This window comes from Podarcis muralis, chromosome 11, assembly GCF_964188315.1.
Source record: "Podarcis muralis chromosome 11, rPodMur119.hap1.1, whole genome shotgun sequence".
NCBI classification, from domain to species: domain Eukaryota; kingdom Metazoa; phylum Chordata; class Lepidosauria; order Squamata; family Lacertidae; genus Podarcis; species Podarcis muralis.
In genome coordinates this window covers 1,895,619-1,916,974 of record NC_135665.1, presented here as the reverse complement: position 1 = coordinate 1,916,974, position 21,356 = coordinate 1,895,619, and the positions used below count along the sequence as shown (strand labels likewise).

At 43.4% G+C, this 21,356-nt stretch overlaps 2 protein-coding genes across 5 annotated transcripts in view; one reads left to right on the top strand and one right to left on the bottom strand.

Annotated features, from left to right (window-relative positions):
- The window catches only part of KLF9 (KLF transcription factor 9), a 29,265-nt gene extending 12,842 nt beyond the window's left edge, over positions 1-16,423 (top strand). The window contains exon 4 of one of the 3 annotated variants that reach the window (XR_013394592.1): positions 11,519-11,537. Coding sequence is in view for 1 of the 3 variants with exons in the window: in XM_028748090.2 (XP_028603923.2) it covers positions 11,519-11,748 (230 nt within the window). In the remaining 2 variants the exon portion in view is untranslated. Of the gene's footprint in view, positions 1-17; positions 566-11,518 lie in introns of those variants that run through there. The other 2 variants (XR_013394591.1, XM_028748090.2) reach the window with 2 other exon arrangements.
- SMC5 (structural maintenance of chromosomes 5) overlaps positions 8,569-21,356 on the bottom strand; it is a 76,238-nt gene continuing 63,450 nt past the window's right edge. The window contains exon 25 of one of the 2 annotated variants that reach the window (XM_028748083.2): positions 8,569-9,602. The gene's annotated coding sequence lies outside the window, so the exon portion shown is untranslated. Of the gene's footprint in view, positions 9,603-17,174; positions 21,137-21,356 lie in introns of those variants that run through there. The other variant, XM_028748084.2, reaches the window with a different exon arrangement.

Below are 21,356 nucleotides of genomic sequence, written 5' to 3'. Positions count from 1 at the left end.
TCCATTTCTCATCCTAGAAACCACTGTTATACCAGAAACGGTTTGGAAGGGAAGTCGAATACCTGGGCACTTGTCACAATGAGAAGCAAAGGTTGGCTGTGATGGCCAAATACCTGAGCAAGTTCAGTAGAATGAAATAGAAAACTCTGCTCTTAAATCTTCAGAGAATATGGCAGGAACAGTTTGGCAGACTTCTACATTCATGAAAGCATCTAGATAAGCTTTCTTGTATAAGCTAGAGGAAAGCAATATGTTGCCAGAATCTATCCAACATTGTATCTAAAAGAGGTGTCAGCAGCAGGAGTTTCACAGGACTCTAATGAAAACAGATGCACTTTTACCTCCTGACACTGGTGTGGATGTAGGATTCACCACCTCCCTAGAAATTCACGCAGGTACAGAATGGTCACTGGGCTGCTGCATCCTGTCTGTTTGTGCTTTCTCATGGCTTTCCTTTCTTCTCAAGGAGCAAAGAGTGAACTTCCCAGGAAGTAAATATGGTAGCACCTGCTTTTTGCACCTGACCCATGTAATCGTATTTTTCTAAATAAATTTTTTTTTGGTACTGGTCATCTCTGTGAATCTGTTACAGATACTGCTCTACTACATCATATCTCAAAACTCATATTGCTAATACATTTGTCTTTTGAAATTATCCTTCTGCTACTTCACATGAAAACCACCATTGTTAAATATATGAATGGTCACTAACACCAGGCAGCCACCCACCCTGGTTTCTGACCTCAGCAATGTTATTCTCTCCACCTACCATTTCCGTAGAATGAAGATGTCCTTATTAATAATGGCTTATTTCATATTTGCAGAAATATTTCTGTATACTGCATTTCCACATGGCACTACTAGCGTATCTAGGCATATTTTTTTGGACCTTCAAAGTCTGTCGTAATAGTTGTTTTCACAGATTTGCAGAGGGCAACAGACATATGAGACTGCCAGTTACTAATACCGTGGTACCTTGGTTTTTGACCGTCTTGGAAGTCTAACGTTTTGGTTTTCGAACACCCAAAACCTGGAAGTAACTGCTTTGGTTTTTGAACGGTTTTCAGAAGTCAAGCGTGCCATGTGGCGTCTGTATTGAGTTTCCTGGAAGTAAATGCTTTGGTTTTTGAACGTTTTGGAAGTCAAACAGTCTTCCGGAACAGATTACGTTCGAAAACCAAGGCACCACTGTACTTGGTATTTAACCACTACCAGTCCCTCAATAATAACCCCTGTGTAGCACAATGAATACAGTTCTTTGCATGGGATTTGTATAAATCCATTCTTTTTGTATATATATCCTTTGTACTGTGAGCTGAGGCCGGGCTTTTCCATTATGGTTTCCCTGCCCTCAGTAATCTGCTGCTCTGATGGGACTCTGAAGTCTTTAGGTGGTGAGAAAAAGGGTTATTTTGTGAAGAAGAGGGAGGAGAAACCCAAAGGGCAGGGAAAGGAAGGCAATGTGTTTCCTTTGGCGTTAGGGAATAGTGGTCCTCAGAGGCATGACATTTTCATGCCGTGTGCACTTAGCCCACCATGAGTCCAGTGAACTTGCAGGTGCCTGGAATGCCCTGCTGTTTTGGGAAAAATCAGTGCCTAGCAGTGTCCATCCACTAACTCAGTCTGTTCTGTAGGGAAGGGATGGGGAAAGCTGTGGCCCTCCAGATGTTTGATTCCAAGCATGGCCAGCCTGCCCAGTGGTCAGGGATGAAGAGAGTTATTGTCCAATAACATTCCTGTGTGGGAAATACAACCACTTCCCGCTGTACAGTGGTACCTCGGGTTACATACGCTCCAGGTTACATACGCTTCAGGTTACAGACTCCACTAATCCAGAAATAGTACCTTGGGTTAAGAACTTTGCTTCAGGATGAGAACAGAAATCGTGCTCCGGCGGCACGGCAGCAGCAGGAGGCCCAATTAACTAAAGTGGTGCTTCAGGTTAAGAACAGTTTCAGGTTAAGAACAGACCTCCGGAACGAATTAAGTACTTAACTTGAGGTACCACTGTACTCTGCTTATCTTTTTTAACTACCATCCAACAGTTGCTAGCAGGTCAATGAGGACTTAGGAAGAGAAGGGTAGTTTGTTTGCTTTGTGTTTCAGAGAATCCTGCTAGTCATAAAGAAGAGTACAGAAAATCCCCACAGCTCACATCCATTTCCTGTTAGCTGCTGTCTACGAAAGCAGCTGTGAAGACCCATTTTATAAGCACCACAACAGAGTCGGAACTTGGATCATAGTATTTTCCTGGCGGTGGAGTTTGGTTAATACATGTGGGTTATGCAGAGTCTTTCTGTTGCCCGTGTACATTCTGACAGAGCGAATGCCCTGAGCCCTTGACGATTTCCAGCCCATTGCTCACCTTGGTTCTCTCCACTGCCCCCCACCCAAGGTATGTGTTATTTCACCTATCTGCATAAGCAAGAGTCAGGGGAAATCTGACACAGACGTCTTTCATTATGAGAAAAGTCTGCCATTCTTTCTTTAAAATAATATTGTGCTTCATTCTTGGATTCAGTTCGTCAGGGACATAATATTACTCTTCCCTCGAGCACAGCATAATGCGGGCTTACTTATTCTAGCAGAGGGCTTGTCGAATTCTGTCTAGCAAAATTTAGTCTTGGAGTTGTCCATAGAAAGTCGAGTGCCCAGAATTCAAAGGACATCTGCCTAAGGGCATTGTGTGCCCAGTCCTTGTTATTTTCCTTTGAAAGTGACCAGAAACCATGTGCTGCCTTCTGTTCATTCAGTAGAACTCCCTCCCAGATGAGATTAGACAGGGACCTTCCTTCTGGACTTTGGGCATATGACTAAGGTAGTGTTTGGTTTTATGGTATTTTCTGTTGTTTTATTGTTCCATTTTCTGTGGAATGTTTTTATGTATACTGTTAAGAAATGTGGTATATAAATGTCTTAAATAAATTGAAATTAAAATAAATGGTATTTGGGAGGCATTTTGATTATTGACTCTCAGGGAAGAAGAGCTTAAAATACACTGGTGGCTATTCCCCCCCCCCCCCCCCCCATGCAGCAGTTAGTGGAAAGTGGCTGCAATCCTGCACCTACTGAGCTGGAAGTTATCCAGACTTGACTCAGTGGACTTACTTCTGAGTAGGCACGTATAGAGAGGATTGTGCTGTCATTTTGTAGGCGGGTGGAGTGCTTTGTAAGTGCTGTTAAGATCACCTAAATGGTCCTAGTGGTGACAAATGAAATGCTCAGAATCTGGTTTCTGAACATGTTGTGCTGAAACAGGGTATTGGATCTCCATTGGAGCTTGTCTGAGTGGCCTGCCCTGTGAATGCTCTCTCAGTAATACAAATGGTGTTCCAGATCCGTGCAAGCTGTCACTATTTTTTGCTTCATCTGTTTGACTCCCAGGTTGGGCCCAAGTGTGGATACGGATCCACAATATGCCTCTCAATACTTTGCCTTGGTTAGGTCAGCAGAAGAGAGGACTTGGATAGCAGAAATGTTCTGAGGTATCCCCAGGCGACCACTTTATGATGCTGTTTGAGAACACTTTAAAAAACAACATGCTTCTGCCTATAATAGTTGTCTGGCCACATAATGAGATGCCTTAGTTTTCTCCTTGATTTGTTAGCTGCTTCTGAAGCTACCAGTTCATCTTTTATAATCTTCTTCTTCTTCAGCGATCACTCGTAGCTGAGTAAGATTAAGATTGTCTTCCATAAACACAGTTTTAACAGTGAATCCGTAAGTGACTGTGGAGGCCAATTCTGGACCCACATGTCTTTCCACAGTGGGGACATTGGTTTCCGGGCAGGAGTTGATCACGGTGTGGATTTGCCAAGCCTTTCTCTTAGCATGTTTCTCCCTTGCGTCCTGAGTTCGAGTGTCTTCAAAGTCCATGACACTTTTGGTAAAGGCTGTTCTCCAACTGGAGCGCTCGCAGGCCAGTGTTTCCCAGTGTTCTCATCTTTTATAATACTACCATTATGAAATAATGGGAGGAATTCAACATCACATGCAGGTGATCGTTCTGCCTAGGCAAGCGTTTTAACTTTCCAAATGGAGCAACCCCTCCTCTTTCTGGGGGTGCTCTGCCCCCCAATCCAATTGCAGGGAAAGGAGGGGGGAAGCTCCATTGCACAAGTAAGTGGGGGCCCTTGCACAGGGCTCCTGCTGATGGGACTCATGTGTTGAATCCGCCCAATGATTAGACAATCATTCTCCTATTTCTAAGCCCTCAGAGATGCCTCATGGGGAATGAAGTTTAGATCCTTCCATATCTATTAATGTTGTGTTTTTTTGTCTTTTACCAGGTCTCCTAGCCTGCCAGTGCATATTTGCATGGACACGCCTAACTAGATTTCTCTTTAGCATGGATCAATATTAGTGAGTTTGCACCAGTGAGTCAGCACCATTGCTGCAACTGTGATATTTATTTCTAAATTAATAAAAGCTGAAGGGTGATAGCATGCCCATTGAGCAGCAAAAGCTGCTTTGTGGCCACTCCAGAAACACAGGGGGTGGTGGGAAGGGTTAATGAAGCATTCCCAGGCAGGCGCTCCCACATTCTTAACTACTGTTGTGGAGATAGATGGCAATGACTAAAGAGGAAAAGTGGCCTAAAGTGAACAATGAGGTGAAGTCTGAAAGATCCAGCTTTGCTTTGGGGAAATATTACTTTCAAAGTGTTATTTCCACTGTGTAATGTAATGCAATCTAGAGCCAGATTAGAGAAAAATTGGGAAACTAACAGACAGAGAAAAACAGGAAAGTTGAGATGCAGCGGTTGGGTAAGGAAAACAAAAATAGGGTGGTGATTCAAGTTTTAGGCCTTCTAGCTGTAACAGGTGGGGGCTCCATCACAAAAGGGGGCAAAAGCACACAGAATCCTTCTCCAATGTTATTTTGCTCACACTCTGTAGAAATGAATCTGTCTCTAGGCAGTGGTGAGGGGCCAGCAATGCAGCCCTTGCACCAAAGTATGACTTTGTTTTGAATTCTCTGAACCCTACTAAATTGGTTCAGAAATAGAAAGGCACTGGCTGGTACCTCTCTCCACAGAGGGTTCCTGTCTAGTCCCGAAAGAAAACAATAAATGTGGCTTGGAAGCCGGGAAATGAGGGGAGAGAGAAGGTAAGGGGAGTCTAGCTAAAGCCTAGGTCACAGAAGGAAGGAGCCTGCTCCTGAGGCTCATCCTGGGGCCCAGTGCATCTGGGAAAGAAGAGTCTGTGTAGCCCTTGCAAAGCAGCAGAAAGACTGAGATGTGGAGGCGGTTGGAACAGCTTGTGTGCCAGAGCGGTGTGTAGCAACTTCAAGAAGGAGGTAGGGTGCCTTGTGCACCCATTTATGTGGAGAAAACCAGACCTGACTGCCTCACCCCGATTGTATGTTTGGATAGGGGGGCTTTTTTCACAAAGGCTCCAGGCTTGTACCTAAGTGATATCTCACATCAATAGATACCAGTGGCGTGTTCCTGGGACATCCTGAGTTCATTAACTGCCATGCCACAGGGTGAAAGCCCAGCCATAAAGGTGTGTTTTCTTAATCCATTTTTAGCAAGATACCATGGTCTTTACTGAAAAGGCATGAAGGTTTCCTGTAATGTAAAAATGAATACTCCAGACCTAATTAACCCTTGCTGAAAGGGGATGGACATGGACTTCTCAGAACACACTTAATTTAATTTGGATGAGAGTATTTACTCTCAGTGGGAGATACCCACAATTCAGCCAGTTATTTGTTGCATTAGTGTGGCACTGGATTGAATTGGGGGAATGTGCAGCTTCCTGCTTGTGACCATCATGTGCTGGGATCCTTACTGACTCATCCAAGAGGGGTGTTCTGTGTCCACCACAATGATGCTCATCACTCAGGGCAAAGCCTGATGACGCAGGGAGTCTGGGAGGGGGGGGGGGAATCCACAATTCCCGCTGAACCAAGCTTCTCAGTAACAGTGCCTCTCATTTTGCTTCTTCGGTTTATCACCTCTCTGAGCACGTGGGCTCAAAGCTGCTATTGTCATCCTTCAGCTTTAAAACCATTTTCACTCATAAATACAATATATTTAGGGGGTTTCATGTTGGAGTTCAATGAAACATCCACCAATCCCCATTGCATTTCTCCTGGGACTCGATAGGACTTTCAGAGTTGGATAACAACCTGCCCTTTGCTGTTATTGTTAAGAATCTGTTTGCTACTTCATTTATACCTAGTGACACAATCTGCTTATATTGGCATGACTGGCAAGTCTGGAATTTCAGTTAGGCTACAGCATGATGTCTGAGGCAGCTCCTGGATTCCTAATAGTCACAGTTTGCATTTTGTGGTTTGGTTTTGCTTTGCTTTTGGAAAACAAGTTTCCAGCCCATGGGGTTCTAGAGTTGTATTTGAGAATATGCCATCGTCTGAATTCAGTGATCCTTTGTGGATACAGGGACACCGTGATGCACACACCCAGCTTGACAGGGAAGAAGGTGTGGCTCTGTGCACAAACCCCTTTACATGTGCAGATCTCCTCATGCCGTTGAATTTAATTGGAAAGTCCACATGTGCTGAAGCTCCAAGTGTACATTGCTGTGCCAACGCAGCTCTAAAATGGCACAGGTAACTGTAAACAACTCTTTTGCCCTCTGCAAGTTTTCTCTGCCCTTAAAAATCAACAACTTCTTGCCTAACTTCTACATGTGTTCATTTGTTCAGAAAAATAAGCAAACGTGCATATGTACGTAGTCTGATTTGCATAACTTATACTGAGAGCAGAATATGAAGTTTCCTGATACAAATCAGTATCTTGCTTTGCCACAGAATCTGGACAGTTCAGGCCTAAGTAGGAGCAGTCTCTTTGTACAGGTTCAGCTTGCTGCTCACAGAGAGGCTAAAATGTTATTTTGAGATCTTGTTAAATGTTGAGTTTGGAAGGATTGGAAGCAGCGAGTGGATATGGATATCTGGCAGGTTATATCATCACAGATTCATAATGTTAATGTTAGTGTCTCTGAGAACAGTCTGTAGGAGTAAAAGCTATTCCTAATGGTTGTTTGCTTCCCGTAAATGGTTTGGGTAGCATTTGTCATTAGTTATGTGCTTTGACACCCTCAATCACATCTGTCCTTGTTGATGTGTCAAAGGTGATTGGTGGGGAGGGGGAGGGGGCAGTTCAATTTACTTAATCAAATCCTCCAGGGCAATAGATAGAGCAGATTTATTTTTCTCTATTTAGTTGGGATATGGAATCCTTTTTAGTCTCCTTCCTCACAGCTACGGTTGACTTTATTAAGATGCCAAGTGAGGAACAGTCAACCAGCTCATAAATACAGAAATAATTAATCACATCTACATCTTACAAGCAGCTGGTGCACATGAAAGAGATGCTGGGAAGAAAATCAGCACAGGTTTGTAGAGATGATTCATAGAAAACTAAGCTCTCCTTGTTCGCAATCTTTGGCTGGCACCGCATGGCATCCATCCAAGTGGAATGTTCGGAAGACCTTACAGTAAATGATATTCTGACCAGCATTCCATTCCACTTCTGTGTTTAACAACAAAACCCATTCATTTTTGGCAGTGATTGAGAAAAATATCTCACTGTTTGGGTGAGTGCTCCAAACAAAACAAGTCAATAGAGCATGGAAGGATTTAGAAGTTTGACTTCTTGGTAGCTGCCACATATGTGAGGGTCAACTAACTATCGCAGTGTCCCAAGCACAGTTTTGAGGGCCATCTTTCTGGGATACATCTATAATCCCCCCTTTAGCACATTTAACTTAGAAATCCTGCGCATATTTGCTCCAAAGGAAGTCTCAGTGGGGAGGTGTGTGCAGAGCATTGCAGTCTGAGAACTACAATAGATGTTTCCTTCCATCAGCCACATATCAGTGCCCAGCTATGCACACTTAAGTTCCATAGAAATCGCAGGGGCAGACATTGTCCATAACTCTGCGCTGAATAATTGCTGTATTGTTTTAAAGGGATGGCTTTATTATATATTTTAATGAAGAATTTTTATTATTTTAATATAAGTGTAGCTGGTTTTTATACTTTGTGAACCACTTGGGCACCTATTTTGGCATTAAGTGGTATATACTTTAATTAATTAATAGGCCTGTCTATTTGGATCAAGTTTCATGTACTACACTGGAGTACAGTGTTGGAGCATTCTATCAGCTATATTATTTGGCTAGTTTCACATCTTTGAATCTGAGAAGTGCATCTCACAGTATTCTTAATATGTACAGAATTTTGAAATGTTGAAGATGCTCCTGTATGGGATGTGAGAAATTGTGTCATGGTGATAACAATGCTACTAAAATCTATGACTGTCGTTTATTTCATGGGTGTTCTGACATTATGGTTATTATTTTGTCCACACTAGGTGAGCTGCTTTTTTAGGTCTCCTGTTCTCAAGCTTTTAGCTTAATATTTTTTCCAGGGCTGGATATATAGACCCTGGGACAGGAAAAACTTTGCATCCAATCCTGGATTGTCCTCCTGTATATAATTAAGAGTTACTATTTTTTATACAGTATACCACTTACACGCCAGAACGACTTCTAAGGGCTTTACAACTATAAAATCAATCATAAGATCCACACATAATTAAAACACACTTTAAGGATTCCAGCAAGGCATTAAAACATCCTTAATTAAAATGTACAACAACCCAGGCAAGTGAAAAAGTACGACAATTGAAACAGTGAAAGCACAGTTGAAACAATGAGATCAGAAGTTTAGTTCTTGGGAATGATTGCTGGAGCAGGTCTGTTTTCAGGAGCCACCAGAATGATCACCGAGGGCATCCCACAACATGGGGGCCACCAGTGGAAAAGCCCATCTTGGCATTACCACAAGCTGAGAAGCCTCAATGTGAGCCAGTGTGGTGTAGTGGTTAAAAGCGGTAGACTCGTAATCTGGTGAACGGGGTTCGCTCCTCCACCTGCAGCTGCTGGGTGACCTTGGGGCAGTCACACTTCTCTGAAGTCTCTCAGCCCCACTCACCTCACAGAGTGTTTATTGTGGGGGAGGAAGGGAAAAGAGATTGTGAGCCGCTTTGAGACTCCTTCGGGTAGTGATAAAGCGGGATATCAAATCCAAACTCTTCTTCTTCTTCTTCAGGCAGCGGCAAAACTAACTGGATTCCATTAACTGAATGCAGTGCTCTTACTGGGCAGTGGAGGGGAAGAGGGATTTTCATGTAACTGGGCCAGAGTTATTTAGGGCTTTGCATGTCAGCAGCAGAACCTTAAAACTGCCCCAGTTGCGTGGCATGTGTCACTCGTCACTTGGGCTGCAAGAGAAGACCCACCTAGTGTCCACTGCAGAAGTCCAGAGGTGAGGTTCCCAACACGTGTCCCAGTGGCCAGAAAAGGGTGCAGCTGATGCACAAGGCAAAGGGCTTCACCACAGAGGCTGCCTGGGCCTCCATGGGCAAATATGGTTCCAAGAGCTCCCTGAAGCAGGAGACCCGTCCTTTCAGGGGGAGGGCAACATCTCCCAGAAAAGGCAGACTCCTCAGTTCTCAGGCTTCTGAACCACTTACGCAAAGGCTCTCTGTCTAAGCAGAATTCAGCTCCAGTCTGCTGACCTTCATCCTCTCCATCGCTGCATCCAGCCATTGGTTCAGCTTATGCCTATTGGATTTAATAGAAAAACTGTGTGTCATCAGCATACCAATGTCACTGTGCCCCAAACCTCCTGAAGGGATCTCCCAGAGGCTTCATTGGCTAAATAGTGTGGGGGGTGGAGTTATGCTTTGCAGCACCCTGCTAGCCAGCTGCCCAAATGTAGACATGTAGTTCCCCAGGGCTATTCTCTGGAACCAGCCATGCAGGCAGGAGCAAAACTACAGTAGCACAGTGGCTCCAACTCCGAAGCAATGGAGGTGGCAGTGACACCCAAAGTCCCCGAGAGATCCAACAGCAGCAGTCGGATTGCCCTCTCCTTGAACCCTGAGGGGAAGGAGTCCAGAGAACCTGCTTCCTCCAAAGTGCCTGAAGCGGAGCTGCCACTGCACCCCTGAGCCCCAAAGGAGATGTCGGAGACCTCAGGGTCCAGCAAGGGCTTTTGCAGGAGCAAGCATAGAGGACAAGCCCACCTCGTGGCAATCCATAATGTGGATGGATTGCTCTTCTTGGAGGAGTTATCATGGACTCAGTGTGTTCATGTTTTCTTTGAAGACCTAACAGTGTCTGCATTTGGAGTGTCTGACCAAAGTTGACTCATACTTGCCTTTATTTTTAATAATATATATTTGCAGGGCGTGGGAGCGAGGGAAGGAAGCAAATGCCTCCAGACTCAACCAAAACACAAACTGAAAAACATTAATAAGGAAGGATAAGTTGTTTGCTTATTATTTTAAAAATTGCAAGGTGTTTCTTTGTTTCTCATACGTGGTTTCCAAACTGAAATTGCTGTGAAGGATGACAAAGAGTTGGAGTACCATTTTTAGGCATGGCTTGCTGGCTTCCTGTCTCTTAAAGTAATTAGGTCACAGTAAGATCCTTGGTCATCATGCCCTACTGACATAGAGCTGCCGAGAATTTGCAGGTTAAGACAGCAATCCTAAGCTCCTGGGGAAGGCCGGCTGCCCTGGAATTTCCTTCCTGTCAGCAGAGGCAGAAGTCTGCTCCACTGCCACCAGTGCTCTGGCAGCATGGGAGGTGAAAAGGGGCATGTTGAGGGTGCGTTGAGGAAGCTCTGGAGCTAGACGTAAAGCCCTTCTGTTCTCCCTACCACCACCACCCCATGGTCATAAAACTACACCAACCCTGAGCCTGGCACAGCTTAGGATGTGATGGCTCCTCCACTGTGGGATCTCCCACCGACCTGTATAGGATAGCGTTGCCCAATTGTAGTACGAGATAATCACTTTGGGCATCTCTTAGTACTGTGTTGGAAATGAAATGCTATGGATCTGAGTGTGGATGAGAGAAGCTGTGGCCCTGTGGTAGAGGTCATATTTTTAATATCTGATACAAGTAGCTGCTCAGCAGCTTAAGATAGTGAGAGAGTGGGATACATCTTTTGGCATGACAATTTGGAACTCAGTGCCAGAATAGGGCTGTCTGGCCTCTTGGCCGGGCAAAGCAGCTGTTCCATGTCTCTCAGTAGTATTTTAACTGGAGGTGCCATTGTTGGGGTTTATTGCAGTTCAGGCTTTTGATTCCTGCTACACTTTTTGCAGTGATAGTGCAGTAATTTGTGAGATACCGAACTTATTTTGTTCACAGCACCTACTTACCTTAATGGAGCATCCTCAAAGTATTACTTGTGCTGAAATACTTAAATATATCGGATGACCTTCTAAGCCAGTTGTGGGGGAACCTTTGACCCTGCAGGTGTTACTGAACTACAGCTCCCAGCATCCTTGGCCGTTGGCCATGCTTGCTGGGGCAAATGGGAGTTATAGCTGAGCAACATTTTGGGCAAGAGCCAAAGGTTCCCTGCACTTCTTCTAAGGAATCAAATGCTAGGATTTGAACAACCAGCCTTAGTTATCACAATTTGCTTCCTTTAACTGCTTTGTTTCTTCTTTCCCTTCCCACAGGTGAGCGGCCGTTCCCTTGCACATGGCCCGATTGCCTTAAAAAGTTCTCCCGCTCTGATGAGTTGACGCGACACTACCGAACCCACACTGGGGAGAAGCAGTTCCGATGCCCGCTCTGTGAGAAGCGGTTCATGAGGAGCGACCACCTGACCAAGCATGCGCGTCGCCACACTGAGTTCCACCCCAGCATGATCAAGCGATCTAAAAAGGCCAGCTCTGCCTCCTTTTGAAGAACAGACTAGGGTGGGGGTGGGGGTGGGGAGACAACCATTGTCGAGAAAGGCATAACTGATCAGCACAAATACGTCCGCCAGCGTACAGAAATATTCCCCTACTTGCATTTTCAAAGCACATGTAGCCGGAAGATTAACATTTTCATCCTCTCCACCCTGCTATGCTACCAACAACAGTCTTAAATCAGTCACTGCTGGGTGGGCGTTGGGGAGGGGGGATCAGCAGAAATAATGCAACTTTTCTTTTTGTAGTTTAAATAATTGACACTGGTGTATATATGTCTGACTGGTGGTTTGACCTGTGACACCACAGTAGTGATTCCAAGCTCTTTGTGATTGCTGTGTCATGGGCATGTTTTGTTGACTAATGTAATGCTGCTTGTATTTAAATGAAAACAAAAACGACAAAAAAAGTTTAGTACAACCACTTTCCAGCTCACTTAAGTATTTCTCAAGTAAAGGAAACAGAACAGAAACCCAACTCCATAGCACATGTTTTAGAAGAAGATTCACTTCTCTCTGTGTGTGTCTCTCTCAATGGTCCATCCTGTTCAAGACTGTTAAGAAAAAAACCATTACATCTGTTGCTCTTATTAGCTGATTGATGTACAAACAAGGAGGTGAAATTTATACTGAAGAAGAACTGTTCTGTATATCCAGGTGTTTTTTTTAAAAAATGAGCTACACTTTTGATTATATGTTGCTCTTTTTTTGAGTGAAATCATGCATACAAACCAATGACTAAGCAAAAAGGAAAACAAGATATAAGCTTGCATCATGTGTTTCTGTGGCTCTGCTCTTCATTTGCCATTTGGGTATATTTGTGAAAAAGTCATTGTAGAGAATGTGGGAGAGGTATGAGACCAGCAGCAGTGCCCCCCCTTCTAGCTGACTTTCATCTGAAAACGATGTACCGTACTGTACTCTATAAATACCACTAACAGTGCTTTATTCTGCTGCGTTTCATTGGAATGGATGCATAAGCAGCAGCTACCATCCTTATAAGCTACCACTTTTGTAAAGGTTTTTTCCTTATGTCTCTCTCTCTCTGAAAGGTGCATTCTCTTCATCCAGTTGCCAGATTCCTGTCAGCCAGTGGGAACTTTGTGCATTTCTGGAGGGAACAAAACTTTCTCCCTCTCCTTACACAACATTCTCTATGCTAACAGAGACAAGACAATGAAGACTCGTTGGGTTTTTTAAAACCACTTTCCAAGAGACTTCTACCTTTTCATAAATTGCAGCTGTTGTACAGAATATGAGAAGAAAACAAACAACAACGAGGTAATTGAACCTACCACACAGGGGGTATGTCAAAATATTTCTTAGGACATGAACTCTGCCACTATGTACCTTGTGATCTTACCCTGTGTGTTAGGCTTGATACATTGAATGATAATGGCAATACTTCGTCCGTTAATGCTAAGGCTTGCTCTTTGAAAACAGGAGTGAAAGCGTCCTTGGAAGAACCCCTTGCATCTAACCAAGCCGCCATCTTCGTCAATGTTAAAGCATGAACTTTCCCTCCCCCATCTCTTGTAATGGTGGAGAATTATGTTTACAGACTTTCCCCGCTACCCAGAAACATTCTGCTGGTTCTATGTTCTTTACTCCTCCTTCGCAAGGAGAGAGAGGTGCAACTGTCCTATCTAGGGCCAGATTCATCCCTGACATAATCACCCTGCAGCCAGTGGAATTATACTGGGATCAATTTGCCCCATCTTTGTAAAGAATCTGTACATACAACTCTTGTAAAGTACACCTGCAATGGCAGAATCTTCTTGTTTCACCTGATAAAAAGCTAGCTTCCTAGAAAAAAATAAAAATAAACAAACATCTCAGAGAGTAGAGTATTCTACAATCGTCCGTGGCTTCCAGCACTTAGAACTCAGTATGCATCTAGCATTTTTAACCTGTGTGGTTCATTATAAATAAAAAAAAAAACCTCTTGTCTATGCGAAGAGAATGGCTTCTAAGTAAAGGTATTAGGGGCACTTGAACAATCTATGGGATTTCAAAAGCAAAAAGGGATGAGTTTTCTTCAGTGAAGACATGTCAGGAAACCAAGCACACTTTCTACCTCCGTTTCAGCTTTTTGAAACCTTTTATTTTACGATAAACCAAAATTAATTTCTGGTGTCCAAAATAAATCATAGGGATGTTTGTTCTTCCTTATAAAAACAGGTAGCCTGGCTATTTCTATTGCTCTAGTGTAAAAAGTATTCTGCTTTTCCAGTACTGTTAATGCTGCCTTGTTTGATGGGGGTGAGGACCGTGCGCTAGGCCAGCCACTCACAACATGGGATTATTCCAGCCAACCTCCCCTTCTATCCAAGACCAGTTCTCAAGAGCCTCTGCTCTCAGTTAGTCCTACTCCTTCAACAGTCACTAGAACTATAGACTGTTGCTCTGAGGTAGGACAAATGCAGTATTAGCGAAATAGAGCCTGGATGCTGAATGCTGTTATTTCACCTTGACTGTAAAGCCACAGGCACATGAACATCCCCTCCTTGACAAATGATCAGGTCGCTTAGACACATGAGAAACTGTCGTGTGGCTGCACAGTGATTAGGGCACTTGCCTCTTTTTCTGACGGGTGTGGGCTCATTTCCTTGATCTCACACCACATCTCACACCAGGAAGATTATAGTCTGGACCCTTGAGTTGGCAAGTCTATGGTGGCTGAGCATTGGCCTGCATTCAGCTAAGTAGTCCTGCCAGCAGAAGTCCACCCAAGGACTTCCCTGCTCCCCTCTGCTCCCCCTGTGGGCCCCTGCATTGGTTCAGGGGAGCCCCCCGAGAAGCTGGCAGGCAGGTGCAAGAGGCAGATAGGCTTGTGCAGATGGAGCTTAGCACTGTGCTGAATTCCTCCCAGTGTGCTCACCACATTGCTCCTATGTGTAGGTTACAGAAATGGCATTGCCTTAACCACATCAGCCGAGCAGGTTCTAATGATGCATCTGCTGTGCCCTAAAATGTAGTTTCGCACAGCTTTTAGGCATAATGTTTTAAAACAAAACCAACATGTGAATTATGTTCTTTCTAAAAAAAAACATTCTTGGGTGCTAAGCCTACCATGGAATGTATAATCTTAAATTTAGGTTTGTTCTCTTAATAGATCTTCCATCTATATTTTTAAAAATTGTGAAGCCCTTCATTGTCACTGCAGTGATGTATGCATGACCACGCTGCTTATTGGTGGCAGCTGTCAGTGTGGCCACCAGTTTGTGGTGGGTTGGTTGTCTGACTTGCAGGTGAAGGGTTTTGTCACCACAGCATCTGCACTTAAGTGTGTTGAGCAGCAACAAGCAACATTTCAGTTTTTGCTAACCGACAACCCAGTCACCACAAAGAGCCATCGTGGCTGCACTGAGGGGAACACTTGCCACCCCCACATCAAGCAGGGCCATCATTTGTACCAGTCCTTGGACCACAGATGGACGTGGGAATGCTTCCTGTTACTTTGAGCAGATATGGGTGTGCATGAGAAGGTCTTAAAAGGGTGGATCCACATGTTTTAGAGTTGAGGATTCTGCTTCTTTGCCATGATTCAAGAGAAAAAGATAATTTGCAAGGATTTCTCTTTAACCCCCATACCACTTTCCTTCCTCCGCAAGCCACATGGGGGAAACTAGGGTGTGGTGGCTTAGAGAGGAAATCAGTGGGCAGGACTAGGGACACGCTGTCCTGTTTCTTCCTTGCAAATTATTCCTTCTCCCACTTGCTGCAGAAGCAGTAATAAGAGTTTCTGGCCCTGTGATTGCTGACAAACGTATGTAGACCCAAATATGCATGAGAATGGTTTGTGAGAAAGGTAATTGAACCTGCTCATGCCCCAGAAAAGGCCTATACATGGGATCATGAGTCTACTCTCGGAAGCAGAGGCCTGTTTCTTCAGCTGTGGCTCTCAACACACTTGAAAGCGAGTTTCACTGAAATCCACGGGACTTGATTCCAATTCAATATGCTTCGTATTGGGGTGCAAGTCTTGCTTCTTAGGAGTCTTCCAAAAGTAACCTCAGAAGCTACCCAAAGTTTATTAACCACTAACAAAATTAAATGAAAAATAGGAAAAGTTTGTCTCTCTCGGTGTAAAAGCAAGCAGTAAATTTCATGGTCAAACGACAATGCAGTAAAATCAGTTATTATTGGTTCTTAACAAAAGGGAGTTTAGGAAGAGACTTTTGCAGGTGTTGAGAAGAACAAAAGATCAAGTTTTCTGGGAACATCATTTGCCACGTTACTCTGGAAATTCTTAGGAGTGCTGACGTGAAGATGGCTCCTCTCCTCACTTCAGAAAGACCATTCTAGAGAAGCCATGGCTTTAAAACTATAGCTATACAACATCTTTTATGAACAATTTTGATGACTTATATACAGGTCTCTTTTCTGTTTGCTGATGGACTTAGCCCAGTATGCACCAAACCGGACATACTCTTCAAATGCTGTTTTACTACAGATTAACAATCTGTAACACTGTAAAATACCAACCTTTACAAGTTTAATCCATTTTATTTTTGTACAGTATTCGTATCCTTTCTAAGTTATTTTCCTGTCCTGTTTTTGTAAATCACATGAAATTGTAAAAAAGAAAAAAGTAGTCATAGGTGTTTTTTGTACATATGTATATATAAATTGTCCAATAATAAAAAATAAAATAAATAAAAACAAACATGTTACTTGGAATGATTTGCATCCATGAATGACTGCACAGAATTTAGTGTCAGCTTTATGCCCGAGTGGGGATTTGAACCCTGATCTCCCTGTAGCAGTTAGTCCAGTACCAACCACTACACCACACTGCCTCTCAACTGAACCGCCTAGGCAAAAATTTAACCTGCCCCCTGAAGCCCAAGAGTAGCAAGGGTGCCATGGAAGTCTTTGTGGGGAGGCCATGCCACAAACTGGGCCCCACCACTGAAAAGGAATGCCTTCTCTCCAGCTGCTGATCCAGCTCTCCTCTGAAGGCTCCAAGTCATAGAGGACTTTAAAGGTACAGCCAAGATGGCCCCCCTCCCCCCAGCCCCAGCCAGCATAACTAGTGGTTAGGAAGGATGAACACTGTGGTCCAAAACACCTGAAGGGAACCACCTTGGCTGCCTCTCAGGCTTTGAATTGTGCTTGGAAACCTGCAGGGCACCTGGCTGGCCATGCAAGCATCACAAAAAATGGACATAGATTTGCATATGCGGATTGATATGTATAGATGCGAATTTAGATATTATTGCTACAATTTAAATAGAAATACATTGTGTTACCAGGGTGTGTCATTTTAGGGGGTGAAACTTAAATTTTGCAAATTTCTTCAGTGAAGGGTCTTAAAAATATGTTTTTGGGTGTGAGGAATTCAAATCTATTATTTTTGTGATTGGACAACATTTATTTTGGTAAGTCTATGTCTGATGAAGAAGCACATAAACTGCTTTAGGAAAACCAAAGAATTTAATTTTGCCTTAAGAAAATGTCAGCTAATGCTAAACACCACTACACAATATTAATGCTATATAAAATAAAATATGCAATTTTGCACACATTTTACTTAATCAGCAAAACTTATTTATATTAATTTAACTAAAACATCTTTTGAGTTCCCAAGTCATGTTGCAACTATTTACCACCCCTTGTTTTTGGAATTTCAAAGTTGAAAAATTCTGCACAATGTCTCATGCTAACAGGGGAGGTGGTCTGGTGAGCCTGGCACCTGCTCTGTCTGTTTCCCCCTATATTTCATTGATGGGCACCCTCAAGGCCACGGCTGCCCTTTGGACTGCACCAGACACTCCTTCAAACTGTCCTCTGACAGCGCTTCAAAGAGAGGGTTGTCCTTGTTAAGTAGGATTAGTGGCTCTGCAAAAACTAGGAAAGTTGTTTCAGGAGAGATGGTTATGAGATATTTTCCTGACTAGTTGCAGTCAATAACCAAGCAGCCACACTTTGCACCAGCAGAAGATTCTGGTTCTTAGCAGTCTTCAAATGAAGGCTGCAGGGAACACCTTGAAATTATGGCCATGTCTATTTTGCTAGGCCATGGACAACTAGCCAGGCTGCCTTTGCGCAGGAGAGGCTGCAGCTGGTCCATCAGTCTCAGCTGCTGGATTGTCCTACAACTCAAGCTGCAAATACCATCCTTTCAGAAAAGACAACCCCATCTAGATGCTATGACCACTTTGAAGCTGAATGGGTTGAAAGAGGCAATCACCATTGATTTGTGCAGGTTGAAATGGTCTTTGTCTGCTTCTTGCCATTTGGTCTAACAAAACGGGTGATTATATACAAAGATGAGCCCTTTACTCTGTCTGGATTAATGGGTTTTTATTTTGGCAGGATGGTGAGCAATCTTGCAAATCAGCAGTCGTTCTTTGTATATAGCAAGGCTGAGTACGCACCAAACATTTAAAGCACATCCCATCCTTTTAAAGGGTGCTGGGAATTGTAGTGCTGTGAGGGGTAAACTACACTTCCCAGGATTCTTTGGAGGGAAAATTTGCCTTAAACATATAGTGTGTGCATCATTCACAACTACTTCAGTCTCGCAAAAACACCCAACGGCAAAATTTAAGCCCATTCATCAGGCAACCTGGGTGAGAACTATACCTACAAAATTTGTATGTGGTTATATTGAAATGAAATGGAAATTAAAGGTTCACTTCTAATTTGACGCAAAGAGATTAGATGACCAAATACAAATGAATGCAAGCTTTTGAAGAGAAGGGGGGGGAACGCTCTCTGCAAACTTGAGCATCAGGTTATTGGCTAGACAATTCCTTAAACTGACTTCCAATCAACAAAGTTCAGTTTATCTGCTTAATGATGCATATATTTTTTACTGTTACTAGTGTGGTGGAGTCTCCTTCTTTGGAGGTCTTTAAGCAGAGGCTTGACAACCATATGTCAGGAGTGCTCTGATGGTGTTTCCTGCTTGGCAGGGGGTTGGACTCGATGGCCCTTGTGGTCTATTCCAACTCTAGGATTCTATGAAAAAACGTCCCTTAGGAATAATTTTTCATTGACTTAATTTTTCACTCCTGGGTCAAGTTAGGGTTCTTGTTTTCTCTTAATCAAATTATGCTCAGTCCTAACACAAGAAGAAGAGAATCAGATATAAACTGCTGTGACAAGAACTTGAGGGGTGGGGAACCCATGGCCCTTCAGATGTCAGAGGACTACAGCTCCCCTAACCATTGGACCTGCTGGTTGAAGCCGATGGGAGTTGGGAGTTCAACAGGATCAGGAGGAGCAGAGGTTTCCCATTTTATAGCAGAGTTTCCGGCTTCCTATCCATGGAAGTTACTGGTTGATAGAGGCTGTGAAGAACATGTTGCTTCACTACTGAGGTAACTCCACATGGAATGCAACTTTTGTGCTCTACTTCTCAAATTGAGTTATTACATGTAGTAGTCATGATGAAAGGCATGCAGCCAGCCTGGTGCAGGAATAAATGGCTGAAAGCAGGCAAACCCTCTCAACAGGCAAAAGGAATCCTCCTTCATGCAGCATATTCTGTAGCTGAACTATGCAATTTGCTCCCACAAGACGTACTGATAACCATGGACTTGAATGGCGTTAAAAGAGGATGGTTGTTTTCCATTCTCTGTCATCCAGCCTGCATCTCAATACCAGTTGCTGGGATTCACAAGGACAGAGATTTGCTCTTGCGCTCAGGCCCTGCTCTCCCGCAGGCATCTGATTGGCCACGGTGAGAACAGGAGGCTGGACCAGGGGAGCCACTGGCCTCATCCAGCAGGCTCTTGCGTCCCAATGATTCTAACGTGTTTAACACCTTGGACGAATAGATTTACCGCTCAATCTTACACAAGTATGTTTAGAAATAAGTCCCATTGAATTCAATTGAGCATTTTGACATACAGTGGTGCCTCGTAAGACAAAATTAATTCGTTCCGCAAGTTTTGTCGTCTTGCGATTTTTTTCGTCTTGCAAAGCATGGTGTCGGAAAAGTTTTGGAAAAGCTTCAAAAATCACCAAAGTCTTCAAAAACCTCAAAAAAGGCTACCACACCGCGTTCTATGAGTTGCTCCTCGAAGTCAAGTCGCAACTGTATTAACGGTGTTAAGAAAAAGGAAACAAACTTGCAAGACGTTTCCGTCTTGCGAAGCAAGCCCATAGGGAAAATCGTCTTGCGTTGCAGCTCAAAAAACAAAAAACCCTTTCGTCTTGCGAGTTTTCCGTCTTGCGAGGAATTCGTCTTGCGAGGTACCACTGTAATAAAAGGGTATAAAGTACCCATCAACTGTATGACGTTTATGAAATGCAGGCAACCAATAGGTCTACAATGGTTAAAGAAAAGCCGCAGACCTACTGCACCTCTTCTATCTCATGACCTTTAAGCTCTTGGGCACCCTTGTGAATGTATGTGTCATACGCATCAGTCAACTGCAGATAACACTTCACATATTTGACAAGCTGGTCTCTAAAAGTAGGTCTATGAAAGTAAATTCTACAGTAAGTATGTTTGTCTTTAATATGCCAGAAGACTCTTGGGGCACTTCTGGCTAGAGACAAATATTTCATTCTGAAAAACACACATTTAATTCATTATTAAACCATTTTTCCATGTGTGTTTGCAACCGTTTGGCTATGTATGTTTGTTTGTTTGTTTGTTTGTTTGTTTGTTTGTTTGAAAGGTCTGGTTTGCTTGAAGTTTAAAATACAACTTTTGGTCCAAATCGGAGCCAAATTATTTAGGGAATGGTTCATACATCATGTTAATTATCTAATTATTACAGCATTAACTGGTGATTTGCAAGTGTGAACAAGCATCACAGATCAGGCAGAGTATTTTTCCAGCCCCTGCCCCCATCACCACCTTAGATGCCATGGAGTTAACTTGCATGTTCAGCTGCAAGTACTGTAATCAGGGAGGAGGAAGTTATGAACACAGAATGCGTAAACCAACCTTAAAGGTTAGCAGATAACGGTGAACTTTATATATATTTTAAGATTAGATATTTGAAAGGGTTGAGCACGTGTTTAATTTGTAATGAACTGAAAGTTTGAAATAACTAAAACTGAAGAAGCATTTGAAGGTCAGCTTCTCCAAAATGACAAAGGCTTAAACCTAGAAGGTGCTTATGCTGGCAAGTAAGTTTCTAAGATCCACAGCTGCTCAACTGTGGCAAAGGTATATCTAGTGGCACAGAAGATCATTGCTAATGTTGCCCCTTCAAAAGCACCTTGTTGACCCATCAGAAAGAACAAGATGTTTTCCATAGCTTCTGAAGAAGCGCTCATCATCACAGCCCACCCTGCTCAGCGCCTCCATCTGTCCTGGGCTGTGTTGTGTTTCCAACCGTCTTGCCTGATCTCAGACATCAAGGAGGACCATCAGGGAACATGGAGCTGTAGCTGGACACTTCCCCACGTTTACCTAGACGAAACAGGTTTATGCACTGAATGTTTACATCACTGGAAATAAGGAAGATACCTTAGCAGGTGACCTAGCAGGGTATTTTTGGATTTCTTTTTGTCTGCCTGTGTCAGGGGAAGTCACAATGCAAACCACACACACACACCCCCTCGGCAGAGTTGTTAGGCACAGAGGAAATGTTTGCTTTTGCAGGCATGCTGCTGAAGGAAGAGACCACAAG